This window comes from Protopterus annectens, chromosome 10.part0 (assembly GCF_019279795.1).
Source record: "Protopterus annectens isolate FY-2018-M chromosome 10.part0, PAN1.0, whole genome shotgun sequence".
Lineage (NCBI taxonomy): Eukaryota > Metazoa > Chordata > Ceratodontiformes > Protopteridae > Protopterus > Protopterus annectens.
This window is the reverse complement of record NC_056744.1, coordinates 1,274,571,224-1,274,586,395: the sequence shown is the minus strand read 5'-3', so window position 1 is coordinate 1,274,586,395 and position 15,172 is coordinate 1,274,571,224. Positions and strand designations below refer to the sequence as shown.

General features: G+C 36.1%; 1 protein-coding gene across 1 annotated transcript in view; it reads right to left on the bottom strand.

Moving 5' to 3' along the window:
- The window catches only part of SLC5A9 (solute carrier family 5 member 9), a 919,403-nt gene that overhangs the window by 327,364 nt on the left and 576,867 nt on the right, over positions 1–15,172 (bottom strand). The window contains exon 5 of the mRNA XM_044085977.1: positions 9,800–9,880. Within this exon, the coding sequence (XP_043941912.1) occupies positions 9,800–9,880 (81 nt within the window). The remainder of the gene's footprint in view (positions 1–9,799; positions 9,881–15,172) is intronic.

Below are 15,172 nucleotides of genomic sequence, written 5' to 3'. Positions count from 1 at the left end.
TCTAATGCTAGTACTTTTAATGCTGGTGCAATGGATATACAATCGTTCAAACCTTTGCCATTGCAGGCATCTAATCTGAGCTGCCACATCATCTCCCTGTATAATAATGTTGTAGTCCAGTCTCCCCCTCTATCTGGACTCTCAACAATTTCCAAAGCCCAGAATTTAAAATTAGCATTAAGACATACCATAGAATGTCTGTAAAGTGCATTATTAACATTTTTACGGTGAATGTCTCTTATATGTTCATATATTCTTCTATGTAGGTGTCTCTCAGTTTTTCCTACGTAGAAGCACCAACAAAATGTACAGTATGCTAAATAGACCAGACCTTTGGTGTAGCAGCTACTATATTTTTTCGCTTTTAATGTAGTGTTTAAACTAGGTAAATAGATAGATTTTTCACCTGCTATAAATGGGTCTAAAGGGCTAAAAAGACATAGCACATACAATCCACCTCTTCAACATGATATTCAGAGTTTTGAGAATGTTGTATGTAATACTATTAGGAATAATTATCCCCACCATCATAATACTGGGTTGACAAATTTGTCAGAAGAAGAAAATAAGCTTCTCCTTTCATTAAAAAGAAATAAAAAAGTTAGAATAATGAAACCTGATAAAGGTGGAGGCATGGTCATTATGGACCAGTGGGATTACACTAAGAGAATGCTGAATATATTGAACAATAGAAGCTACACTACAGTATCTCGAAACGAAATAAATATAGCCTATTCTAAAATTGATTTTACTCTTGAAGACAACTTATTACAAGGGCTATATGACAAGGACTTATTTGAGTTTTTTATGGTCAGTAAACCAGCAGTTCCAGCTATCTTCGGCATCCCTAAAATTCACAAAAGTGTTACTGATCCCCCTATGAGACCTATTGTGTCAGCACAGGGATCAAAGACACAACCATTAGCTATATATATTGATGTGAAATTAAAGGGTTACCATTTGAAACATCAACATTTATTGATTGACTCATGGGACTTACTAAAGAAAGTGAATAAATTAAACTACAATGATGAAATTATCTTTATAACTATTGATGTTAAAGACCTTTTCACGGTAATACCCCATGATATTGGGCTAGCATGGTTTGAAGAGATTCTTGTGGACTTGGACGTACTTAAACCTGAAGAATTCCGTATTATACTTGAAAACATGGAATTGGTATTAAGGAACAATTTTATTTATTTTCAAGGAGAATATTACCATCAAACCGAAAGAGTGGCAATGGGAGCGGCGTGCGCTCCCATTTATGTGAATATTGTCATGCTCTTTTGGGAGAAGAATTATGTTTTCACATCGGAATACTATCAATATATGCATAGTTACTTCAGATTCTTGGACGACATTTTAATTTTATGGAAAGGCCAGGAAGAAGAAATATATAATTTTATCGAATACATCAACAAGAGTACATCATTCCTGAGCTTCACACATGAGGTTCAAAAGAACACAATTAATTAATTAATTATTTGGATGTTAAATTAATGAAAGATGAAGAAGTGAAAGGATATACATCAGCCCTATATCGGAAAGAGAATTTCTCTAACGCATATCTACATTTTGACAGTGACCATCCCCTTGTATTAAAAAAGAATATTATAAGGGGTCAGATGATTAGGGCTTCTAGGATGACAAGTAAAGAAGATGTTTTTTTGAATGAATTAAATACCTTGAATAATATGTTTTCACAAAGGGGATATCCGAGTGAATTGATTGAGGAAGCAAAAAAATGCGTTATTACACATAGGAATACCAGATACACCCCACTGTTGAGCAGGCTAATACCTAGTAGCAATGTATCTACACAGAATGGGGGGAGTATATTCGACTCAGACCAGAGTGATTTAAATCCTACTAATAACACCCCATATCTGACTTTGACATATCACAAGAACATTGAATGGTTGAAAAAAAAGTATCAACAGTGTGTGGGAAATGTTCAACACCATGCCCACCAGGGTTGATGTTTTTAAGAGTAGACTCATGTATAGTTATAGAAGGAACTACAACTTAAAAAACATCCTGGAAAATGGTAAAGAACGATTCGATGACAATAATTCTTTGACTCTTAATCATAAAAGAGGAACTTTTAGGTGTAATAGATGCCCTCAATGTCCGTTTATAGCAGGTGAAAAATCTATTTATTTACCTAGTTTAAACACTACATTAAAAGCGAAAAAATATAGTAGCTGCTACACCAAAGGTCTGGTCTATTTAGCATACTGTACATTCTGTTGGTGCTTCTACGTAGGAAAAACTGAGAGACACCTACGTAGAAGAATATATGAACATATAAGAGACATTAACCGTAAAAATGTTAATAATGCACTTTACAGACATTCTATGGTATGTCTTAATGCTAATTTTAAATTCTGGGCTTTGGAAATTGTTGAGAGTCCAGATAGAGGGGGAGACTGGACTACAAAATTATTATACAGGGAGATGATGTGGCAGCTCAGATTAGATGCCTGCAATGGCAAAGGTTTGAACGATTGTATATCCATTGCACCAGCATTAAAAGTACTAGCATTAGACCCTAAGAAACATTTTTAAAGTGGATAATAGTGTTTAACTAATTGATAAATATTTTTTATATCAAAATATAGTTAATGCTTTAACACTTTTTTATATATAGTATTTCAGACGATAGGTCTTTGCATACTGACGTATTACTTTCTAATTTCACTTTCTTGATGGTACGTACTAAGTGTAATGATTTAAAGTCTTGTTATAAGTGTTTTGTATGCGTTTCATAGAGAAAAACTAATATATATTTATAACATGAGATATCACTAAAAAGGAATTCATAACAATATTTATTTATTTATTTATACATATATACATATATATTTTTTATATTTTTTATATATATATTATTTATATATATTTTTTTATACACACATATACAATACATATATTTATATATATTTTTTAAACATTTTTAAACAATTTTATAAATATGTTATAACATATTCTTAGTTATATTTTTTAGCCCTAAGTAAATGATACAAGAACTAGAACAATAGTTATATATATGGTTCAGTCAGTCCTGACATACTGTTTTGTTTTATTTTGTGTATAAATCTGTATTTCATGCTGTTAAGGTGCAATGTCAACAAGGCATAAAATTTGTGGAAGTGTAGGCTTAGGATGATCAACCAGTTCAGTTTAAATTCTATATTGTTTTATTGTTTTATTGTGTAATTGATTAATTGAGCAATGATTATTTTAATAGCATTGTCTATTGTATAAATACTTCAATGTTGTTTGTCATAAGTGATTCTGAAGAGGTCTCCAGGGTGGAGACGAAAGCGCTCAATCCGTTCTGTTTTTTGTGTGAATAAAGGAGTGAATTAACTGCCGTGGAGTCGGGTGCTTTATACCACACAACCAGATTTCCTGTTTTCCATTGCTGGGTTGTTTGTTCGTTTTTCGAGTTTCCTTCAATCATTTTAAAAGCAGCTTCTGTTCCAGACTCACCTAAAACTCTACCAGAGCTGATCTTTCACTAAGCAGTCCCAAATCCCTTTCTTTTTTACTATATCAGTCTCTAACCTCCAGTTTGAACTTCTGGTTGGCTTCATCCAACTATATTACCTTTCCCTCTCTTGTTATTCCTTCCCAATATCTTGGTTCCTTTGATAATTTTCCCCACTAAATTCAACCCCCTATGCCTATTTTCTATATCTCTACATGAAATCATCCCTGCTGGCAAAATATAATTTCAACATTCCTGTGTTGGTTTAGTTCTTAGAATAATTTCTTACTGCAGATTGTTCTTAATCCCCTTAAAGATCTGCATCCAAAATCCTACTCTCTCCTTATTTCTTGAACTGAGACACCCGTTTCATCACTATCCATTTCCACTTTGATTTATAGCCTTCAGCTTGTATTACATATATCAGCCTTAACTGCATAGGTCAAAAATATCCATTCAAATCAGGTAGCCCTAAACCATCTTGTTCTAGAGGGAGGATCAGCTTATCCCACTTAACTCTTCCCCTTATCCCCTATGAAATAAACTCCTTTGACTGTATATTAATTATGGCTCAGAATTCCTCCTCTGATTGATAAAAATATGCCTGATCTGTATATTAAGTTAAATGGACTAAAACATGTTCATTGCTTGCATCTTACTATTCATATCCATAATGAAGAGCCTCCAATTTCTCAGAGTTAGTATTATACTTTGTTTAGTTTATTCCCCACATATCACTGGCTGCCATGACAGAATCATTTTAATGAATAAACGCAGGTACTTCATCTTATCATGTCCCCATAAGTATGAGGACTGCTGAACCAATTCATATGTCCATAAAAAATGTTTTTTTCTGGAGTTTTCAACTATGAACTACTATCATCTGCAAATAATGCTAGCTTTATTAATTATCATACCAATTATATCCTTGAGCTTTTGAGTCCCTTATTTTCTTTGTCAGTGGCTCTAAATAAAAAACAAATAACAAAATGGAAACAGGACACCACTGGCTGATTCCTCTGCTCAAACACAGCTTGTCAGTAATTAATCCTTGCATTTAATTCTAGCCTCCAACTCTTCATATATCCTGCTAATTAACCCTGTTATTCTACCAGAGCTTGCAAATGCTTCCATCACCCTACTCAAAAAATCACAGTTGACAATATTAAATGCTTTTTTGCATTAGGACCCACCAACTAATCTAAATACAATATTGTATACTTCTCTCTGGATCATTGTCTTTCTGTTAATGCTGTTAAATGTTTGCCTCCACTGGAAAAAAACTGCAATGATCCATATCTATCAATTTGAGCAGCACCACTGTCATTCTCTCAGCTAGTATAAGCACAAATTTACAACTGAAATAAGTCTGTATGAGCTGGGTCTGAAGGGTGTCTCTTGGGTAATATAGCCAACACAGCTTTGTTCCATGATTCTTTCTGCCATCAGTTACAAAGTTCCAAGGGAAAACAGTCTTTTCCTGGAGATGAGGATCAATAATTAATACATAAGATAGGAGGATATGAGATAAAAGCAGTGATATGTAATCAATCAAAAAGAAAACCTCCAGGAAAAGACTGTTTTCCCTTGGAAACACCTCTGGGGTGTAGAGAAAAGAAAGTGAATATAATAAGTGGATATTGAAATGGCCTGTGGATGAAACTGACTAATCCCAGTTGTTGTTCAACTTAAACAGTCATAAACTTGGTAAAGTTAGTTTCTTGCTATGTGAAAGAGGTTGAAATGCAATACAGTGGCTATGTTTTATTTGATCAAGTCAAATGAATTGAGTACTGAAGTAGTCTGGATTAATAGTACTAATACCCTGCTGTCATTTTGATCAGAATTAAACATTTATTGATTTAATAATGTCTAGTTGAACTGAACATGACTGAAGTAAAAGTTGAAACGCAAGCAAATGTGCTATTGTATCAAGCAAAAACACAGGTTAATCAGATGCAGAAAGTGTTCCTTGACGGTTTACCATCACAATGCCGACGTGCACTTGCACAGCTATGAAGTATTCGAACAACAGATGTTCGAATACTTCATATTTCGGCAGGTGATGTGAGCGAACGTTACCATTGCGAATGGACTGTGCATTCGCAATTCTAACGTTCGCTCATGTGAGGGGATCGCGGTACAGTGCGGTTAGGGAAATACATCCCTTTCCTCACTGTAGTGCGATCTCAGAGTTGGAATATTAAGGTAGGGGGGGTGTGGGGGGTGCAGCCCCCCACAGGGGGGTGCAGGGGGGCTTGCCCCCCTGCATAACTGTGAGTTTAGGCTAGGTAGGTAGGTAGTTACGGGATGGGTGGGAGTGCTGTGTATTGCCGTAAATGTCGCGAGCGACATTTTCGACAATACACAGCTGTTTTCGACTTTAGGTTGATTCGGAAATGTTCATTTCCGATGTATAAATTCGAAAATGCAGACACATTTTATTCTGATTTTCGAATTTATGATAGCAAACCGTTCCTTGACTGATGAAGGAATAAGCATAAGGTAAGATAGGGCAGGCTATTAGAGAGAGAGAGAGATATGACTTACATGAGCAGTGACAGAAAAAAAGAAGACAATGGACAAAAGTTGTTAACATGCAGAGTGGAATAGGTGATAATACTGTATAATCCAGAAAACACATCATAAGAGGTGGACAAAGCCATAAGTTATTTGATAAACCTGTTGAAGGTAACAAAATGAGATATAAAGGAAAAATATGCAGAGAGTGTTATCCAGGAGATATATGGAGGCATAGCCATGAAAACATTAAATATTGTTTCAGTTATGTTTTAAAAACTTGTAAGCTATGCAGTTATCTAAGAGGTAGAGTAATAGATTCCCAGATCTTAATATATAACGTGCATTGCCAACTGTGCTGTGGGCTTTTTTTATAATGAATAATAGTTTGTCCTCAGAACAAGAGAGCAATTACTAGAGTATTGTTGTAGAAGATTCAGTAAGACTGGGCAAATTGTGGTCTATACCTAATACTGTGGACTACTGCAGGTCAAGCATTATGTGATAATTCAGTCCAGTTAAGGTGTCTCAGGGCAAACAGTACAGAGGTTTTGCTGTATGGCTGGTATCAGATGTTCCAGTTTTATGTTGCTATTGTTCTAGGCTAGTTGCAGTGATACTTGTATGTTTATGAAACCTGGGGTTGTATATTGTAGCGTGGGGTGCAAGTTAGATGAGGTCAGTTTTAGCACTGCCAGTTAAATATTTATTTAAGTTAGTTAATTAAATAACTGCTTAGAGCTATAAAGAAGGTCAAAGTTTTGAAGGATCCTTTTGATAACTTGTTGTAAGTGTATGCAAGATTTAATGTTGTTATTTATGATGATTCCTAGTAGCTTTGTGTGAGTAACTAAATCCTGGTGTTAAAGGCTGAGGTGATAGTTAATGTAGCTCTATCATCAGTGAGTATTTTGAAGTGAACAGTACAAATTATGTTATTTTAGCATTTAATAGCAAATGTGAACTTCTTAGCTATGAGTTGATGAATGAGTCTGGTCTGCTTAGGTAAATTATTACACAGTAGATGAGTGTGGAATCATCTGCATATAGAATAACTGTAGCCTGTTTGGCTGCTGTGTGTAGGTCATATATACATATGTTGAACAGTAAAGGATGCAGTACATAGCATTGTGGTACTTCTGAGAGTGGTAATAAGGAGGAGTATTCATTATGTTACTTTACTACTTGTAATCTATTAGGCATCTATGAAAACCAAGAGTGGAGAGAGTAAGCAAGACCAAGTGTGGACAGTGGTGTGGAGATTTTGTTTGGAGACAGTATAAAAGTTGGTTTTGAATAAATCTACAAAGAGAGATGAGCTAGGCTACCAGAGTTTCAATGAAGACTGACTAAACTGATATAGCTGCAAAGGGCTAGCGATACTGTGATATGGACTGCAGCTGTTCTAGGTCAGGGGGAGGAGGTTATTGTCAATGACAGATTTGAGTAGCTGCATTCTTATAGATTTTCCAGGATTTTGGATAAAGGAGGTAGGATGGTGATAGGCTGAAAGCCTAAGGAAACCAGCAGAATTACCACCCTTATTTAAAGAGGTAACAATTCAGAGACTGCAGTAAGTTTGTTTTAAAAAAAAAAAATTATATCTTTGTTTTCTATATCTTTCTTAAGCCTACAATTTAAAAAAAAGTGTTCTAGTTTTTTGGGGTTTTTTTGTTCCATTTTTAGTTAATTATCAAAACTAAATCAGACTGCCTTTAAAACAGATAATATTTTCATAAGCCACTGAAACATTTATGTCACCAGATCCTTAAGCAAAAATGTGTTTGCATTTAATAACTTTATCATTATTTTATTATTATTAATTTCTGTGCTCAGTTTTTTCAAAGTTAAGGCAATTAGATCTTTTGTATATTTGGAGACTAGATCAAATGTAGGCACATTTTCTGACACCTGCTGCACTTCATAAAGATTTAAAGGATGGTTTTCTATTCAACAACTTAAATCCAGTTCTACTTTATTGGGTACTTATGCATTATTGCAACCAGATCCCTAACAGGAGAAGCGGCACATTTTCAGGCCCTTCTCCTGCTGACAAATTTTATATATAGCTGCCTACGATTTTTAGACCAAGTTGGGTGTGTGCATCTATACTTCATTTGGTGTTGTTTGGTTTTAAGTTTAGAATAAAATGAAGGAAACTTAAGTCATTTGTTTTCAAGAAGACCATGTTCTTCTGTTTACTTTGCAGCAATTCCATACAAATTAAAGATGCAGATTGCACGGCATTAAGAGGAATTGCAAAGAAGGTGTATAGCTGTTATACACTTTATATGACTTCAGATCAGCTTTTCAGTGACAGATCCTTATCTACTCACCAGTGGAATTGTTTTACCAAAAAAAAAAAAAAAAAAACATGGAATTTGTAAGACTTAGATCATTGACAACTATCGTCACGTGGAATGCACTGTGCACCCATTACACATGCAGGGCTGAGCAGCTTGTGTGGTTTATGTGGTATTTCTACTGACATTTTTATGCAAATTAGTAAGAAAAAAACCCTGCGGTATCATTAATATCTGGAATGCCATATACTCCCACACTGCTGAATTTGCAACGCCACATCCCGTCATCTTTTAAAGGTGGTTGCCGCTGTACTGCCTCACCTGTAAAAGGTGACGGTGAATCTCTAACTGAAAAATACATTTAAAAACAAGAACAAAGTACAATAAACAACTGTAGTATAGTAATAGGTTATTCCGTCCTGACATTTTCAAACAGGTACCTGAGTGAAATAACCCCCCCCCCCCTCCCACCACAGCTTGCTACATTAAAGCAGTATAAATTATATGTATATAATCCGGTTGTGATAATATATAAGTACCGATTTATTGTTTTAAAGATTTTTATCAGTGATACAAAGTTTAGAACTATGAAAAGTCCATCTTATCCTGAAGATGAGATGTTTAGAATGAAGAATATTCTAAATAAGAGTGGGTCCTCCTGTTGCTTTCACTGTAACAGTCAAACAGAACTGAGATACGAAACATTTCTACCTTAAAATATGTCAACATTGAATTCAAACCTTGTAAAACTTCAAGGATTTGATCACAGATACCTCCTAATTGTAATCAAACTTCCAGGTACTTGAAATGACAGATGAAATGATTAAAAAGTTAAGCAGCAGGAACTCATTGCAGTCATCCATTTTACTTTCTGGTCAAGCTCCACCTCCAAAAGTATGGAACATTTGTTATCTAAAATAAGCTCACTGATGAGCTTCCAAAAAGAACAGGAGAACGTTTTGTTTGGTATTTCTGGTAATATTCCACATCACAGATATATTAAGCTAAACAGCTTTTATCTAGTTCTTCATGTAATGAAATATGATCCTGTTTCATCAGTTAGATGTATTAACTACTCAGTGCTCTTCCAGAACAAGCAGTTGTACATACTAAGATTTACAATTACTGAGAAATACTGGATATTGTACTCTTCCAGGCATCACAGGTATCTAACCTTCTATCTGTCAATAAAAAGCATAAATAATTATTGTGACTTTTTGCACAAAAAAGATACAATGACCGATGAGATATTTGTCAATAACTGGAATAATGCATTAAAAAAAAGAAAATGTGTTTAATCAAAGATGAGTCACTGAAAATGACTGCAAAAAAAGTTCAATCAAAATGCATACTAATCTCAAGAAATGCACAAAGAAGAAATATAATTCAGAGCAAAAAAAGTTTCTGAGATCTGTTAATAAGGTGATTTTTAAGGGCAGAGCAGGGGCATGTCTCCAATCATTCTAATTATCATCCTTACCTATGAACATGAGGACAAATGCTCCTACGACCATAATAACAGTCTGAAATGCATCTGTGTAAATCACAGCTGATAGGCCACCTGAGGAAAGAGAGTAAGAAGGAGATTTACAAAAATAATAATAACTTATGACATTGTTTTTCCCACTTGTATCATTTTGACATTATTTTGTGTGGTAGGGTACTTTTATAGTAAAGAATAACTGTATCCTAAACACAACTTTTCCTCATTGCACAATATATTTCCTTTCAAACATGACCTATACAATCACACATGTAATAAAATTACAACTTAACTATTTCACTCTTTACTTGACATTGCTATTCTGCTTAGCTTCCACAGGGCATATGACATCTCATCAAATGTATGAATTTGTTTTACAGGCCCATGTTTATTGTGTCCCACTGTAATGAGGATTCTTGCCCAGGGAACCTGTATTTATGGCTTCTTTCCTTACCATCGGAGCCACAAAACGTTTCTAGTCTTGGGTAATATAAGCTTAGTTAAGAATGGTATTGCTGGCTAGTTTAAGAACTTATAAGATAATTAAAACATTACTCCAGACACAATGGGATACAGCTGGACAATTTACAGACTTGATTCTGACATACATGTTTAATTTTAAAAGAAAACATTATATTCAGAGCATGGCACTGCAATAGCTACCAGAATGGCTTGACAATGTGCAACCTCTTCATGACTAACAGAAAAGCAATTTCTGCAGCATTGTACATATAGACAACTTGCTTATTTCAGCTGTATTGATGGCTTTAATGATGATTAGTATTGTCAGTGGCATAACAAGTAGCATGCTTATTTTTAGTACAGGAAGATCAGAATGCAATGGGTTCTATTCCCAGCCCAGGTACTTGGGTTAAATTTTCCATTACTGACACTGTAGTACCACAGAATGGGGGAGCCACTCTATTAAGTGTGCCTTCTTTTGAATGATACATTAAACTGAGGTCCCATCTGCTGAGTTGATGGTTGCTCAAATGGATGTAAAAAATTCCATGGTATTTATTGAAAACAAGAGTAGGGTTTTGTGTTTTTACTTTATAAGCAGCATGTCAAATAAAAACAGTACATTCAACATGCTTATGAAAACAGAAAAATACATTAAAGAAAGTTAACAAATCAATAATTTTTTGACATACATCCTAACATATCCAAGTTTTACATTGTAAAACATGTGCACATCTCATACATCATATCATTCAAAAAATATACATCCAAACAATAATTTCCTAAATTAATCATTAATTATACAATGACCCCCCCATTAATATTTTAAAATGTGCATGCTGATTGGCCAGCATGCCTGTTGTAAATCCAACAATATACCAACGGAAAAAGGTCCGGTTGCCCGAACTTTTTTCTGTTGGTATAAAGTGTCCAAAACATTTTAAAAACTAAAAAAAAAATGGAGCAACGGAGAATTTATTTTCTCCATTGCTTCCGTTTCAAAGCATTGATGTACTGGGTATGCATTGGAATGCAAGTCCCATACACATGCGCAGTACATCAACACAAGGAAGCAGTATACCACCACCAGAGGAAGAACAGTAATGCGCCGTTATACAAAGACATTATTTAAGAAAAGTTAGTATTTTTTTTCTTAAATAATGTCATTGTATAATAGCAATAACTGACTCCGTGGTTGTGGTATATTGAAGATTTACCCACGGTTGGCTTTATTTAATCACTCGGGCTTCGCCCTCATGATTAAACCACATCAACCATGGGTAAATCTTCAATATACCCTACCACATCACTGGTTATTGCTTAATTATCCCATACTATAAAAGTTCTATATTTCTGTCATTTAGACATAGGCCAAGTTTCTGTTCCTTGTTTGAATAACTTACTAAAAATACTGAACAGTATTGCACTAAAAATGTTCAATTGAACTACAAAAATAAAATCTCTGATCTTTGTTTATATAGTAAATCAAAACAAAATCTTTCTAATTTCTGTTTATATACTGTCAGATTTTTGTGCCCTAATCTCCAAATGAAATCATGCAAAAATGTATATTTTTCACTCAGATGTAGTCTAGTATGTAAACCCTATGTGTGTGCATGTAATTACAATCTAGCTACTTCCAACTATGTATAAAAAAGCAAGTAAGACTGCATAACTAGCTTTACTCAACTCATATTTCCCCCAAAGACCTCAAAGATCACTGAACAATGTAACTCCCAGCATTTAAATCTCTTATATTAATTTTTAAATTCACCTTCCTTTACTTCTCTACTCTGAACATCTTTATGCACTTTCCATCTCACAATATTGTTCTATAATAAGCAGATAAAAAGGTGAAAAAGGGATTAACATTGAAGAAACGTTGTATATATTGAACTACTGGTTGATCCAGGTCTAACCCACCATCTTATTTATTTGTAAATAATATTCCTTGCTTAATTGAGCTCAATCTGAAACCCCATAGAGTTGAAAAAGGAAATACCTAACAACATAGATTCATATTTTTGTGGTAGTAAGTAAGCACTCAGCATATAATTTCCCATTATAAACTCATAGAAAAAGCTGTCCACTTTTGTATTTATTACATAACAACAAATACGTTTTGCCATATTTTACATTAGTTGGCTGGTTTAAAATTAATACCTAAAGTAAGAAAGCATTATTTTTGAAAGCAAATACCTTCAATGACATCATACATCCCAAAACCAATACTTTTATTAACATTAACAGGTAAACATACTGTGGATAATAGTAGCATTACTCCATTAAAACTTTAACTTGATGAACTGAAACAGCATCAATTAAATTATCACCTGCATAAATTAACAAAGAAGGATATCTCTGTGAAAAAGAATGATATTGTATGGAATAGATGCCTTGACTCATATATATTGCGAAGCATGTGCCCTGGCCCAGCAATCAAGGAGCCTCAGTCCTCACCACTAACACCAGAGAGGGCGTCTCATATATGAGGAAAGGATAACAAATACACACAGTAAAGTGCAATTTCTCTTAAGAGCACACAGAGATCACAGACAGTCTGGGGGCTGGTTGGTCACTTGCTCTCCAGGTCCCCAATAAGACTCCCCCATTGGCACAGCTATAGGGTCCAGATCTCAGCCTAGGGGGCAAGCTAAAACCTTAGCACCCTCTCTGTCCAACCAGTGCTTCATGTCCCTGCCCAAGTAGCTGACACACACACACACACACACACACACACACACACACACACACACACACACACACACACACACAAAGACCCCCACACACACACAAAGACCCCCCCACACAAACACCCCCCCACACACACACATGCACTTTGAGAAGCGTTTATACAATCACACAGACACTTCTGGGGAAGGCTGGCACAGTTTCTCCAGGTGTGCCCCTTTCTCCCAAACTATACGGTAGTACCTTGCCACCACCCACTAATAATTATCAGCTACTCAAAGGCCCTTAAAAGGGTGTCTAATTATTATTGTGCAATATTATTATCCAACTGGTAGTTGTGACTAAACAGTCAAGGCTTATTAGAGTGACTTAGTACAGGATCAATATAAGCATGCAATGTACTCTTAGAGCTTAACTTATCTCTACACAAAACAGCCACAGTTAAAAGGTTTTAAAATATTTAATAATAAATAATTAAAACCACAAGACAATACTTAATACTAAACAGTGCTAGTCAAGAGTTCAGAGATCACACAGAAATACTTAAAATAATTCAGTAGTACAGTTCTGACATCACAGAAAAACACTTAGTCTAATCTTTCTAGCTCCTAGCTATTTCTAAAAGAAAACACAAGTCTAGGATAACTTACATATGAGCAAGACAGTGATGTGAGTTGGATGTTCAAGACAAAAGTGCTTGACTTAGCTTTCTTTACAGCAGAGGGCAATGTTGCTATATTGTTTTAATTTCAACATTTCACAGCATATTCTTTCATTTAAGAAAACAAGCTTGTAGTTCACCATTTATATTTACAAATGACAGAGTTATGTACTAAATTCTATTTGACTAGGCTGGCAGCCTTCACCCATCTCTACCAGTTTTCACATTTCTCCCCCTGGAGAACTCAAGCTAGTTTTTCAAGTGACCCTTGAGAGACGCTGCTTGAGAGAGTTAGGTCTGTCTGCGTATACCTTACCCCCATTCCCTGTCTTGAGAGCCCATCTGCATTGGCATTGTTAATCCCACTGCAGTGCTGCACTGACATATCATATGCTTGCAACCCCAGGCTCTAACTTAGCAACTTGGCATTTTGCTGGCTGACTCTGTTTAACCATGTTAGGGGGGTTGTGATCTGTCATAACAGTGAATATTCTTCCATACAGATAAGGCTGAAGTTTCTGCAGTGCCCACACTATGGCTAGACATTTCTTTTCTACATCTGCATAGCATTCCTCCCTTGGTTGGAACCTATGATTGAGATAAACCACTGGGTGCTCTTCTCCCTCTAAAGAAATCTGGCTAAGTACAGCCCCTACCCCATGGTTTGAAGCATCCACCTGCACAACAAATTATTTGCTGTAATCTGGACTGGCTAACACAGGGGGTCCTCCCAAAGCTTCTTTAAGCTTCTGGAATGCCTGCTCAAATGCTGGGGTCCACACTACCTTATCTGGCCTGTTCCTCCTTGTCAGGTCTGTGAGGGGAGCAGCTATGGTACTATAACTGGGGATGAACTTTCTGTAGTACCCTGCTGTCCCTAAAATGCCCTCACCTGCTTTTTAGTAACAGGTGCAGGCCATGCCTGAATGGCTTCCACTTTGGCAGGTTCTGGCCTTATCTTAACACTCCCCACTCTATGTCCTAGGTAGGAGACCTCTGCCATACTCACCTGACATTTGCTCAGGTTAATGGTCAACCCTGCCCTCTGTAGTCTGCCCAGCACCTCCCTGACATGCTGAAGGTACTCTGAACAGGTGTGGCTGTAGATGGCAATATCGTCTAGGTAAGCAAGGGCAAACCCTCCTGCTCCTGCTAGGATAAGATCTACCAGCCTCTGGAAAGTCACTGGGGCATTCCTCATCCCAAAGGGCATCTTTGTGAACTCATACAAGCCAAAAGGAGTCACAAAGGCTGACTTCTGTCTAGCACTGGGAGTCAAGAGCACCTGGAGTAACCCTTGGTATGATCAATGCTTGTAAGATACTTAGCCCCACCCAGCTGCTCTAGGGCCTCATCTGTCCTAGGCATGGGGTAAGCATCCGGCTCTGTGTGACTATTTAATTTCCTGTAGTCCATACAGATCTGGTGCTGCCATCCCTCTTTGGCAACAGCACCACTGGGGAGGCTCAGGGACTGTGGACTCTTGAATCACTCCAAGTTCCAACATATCCTGTACCTCCTCCCTCAGGGTCTGTCTGACTCTCAGGTACCCTATA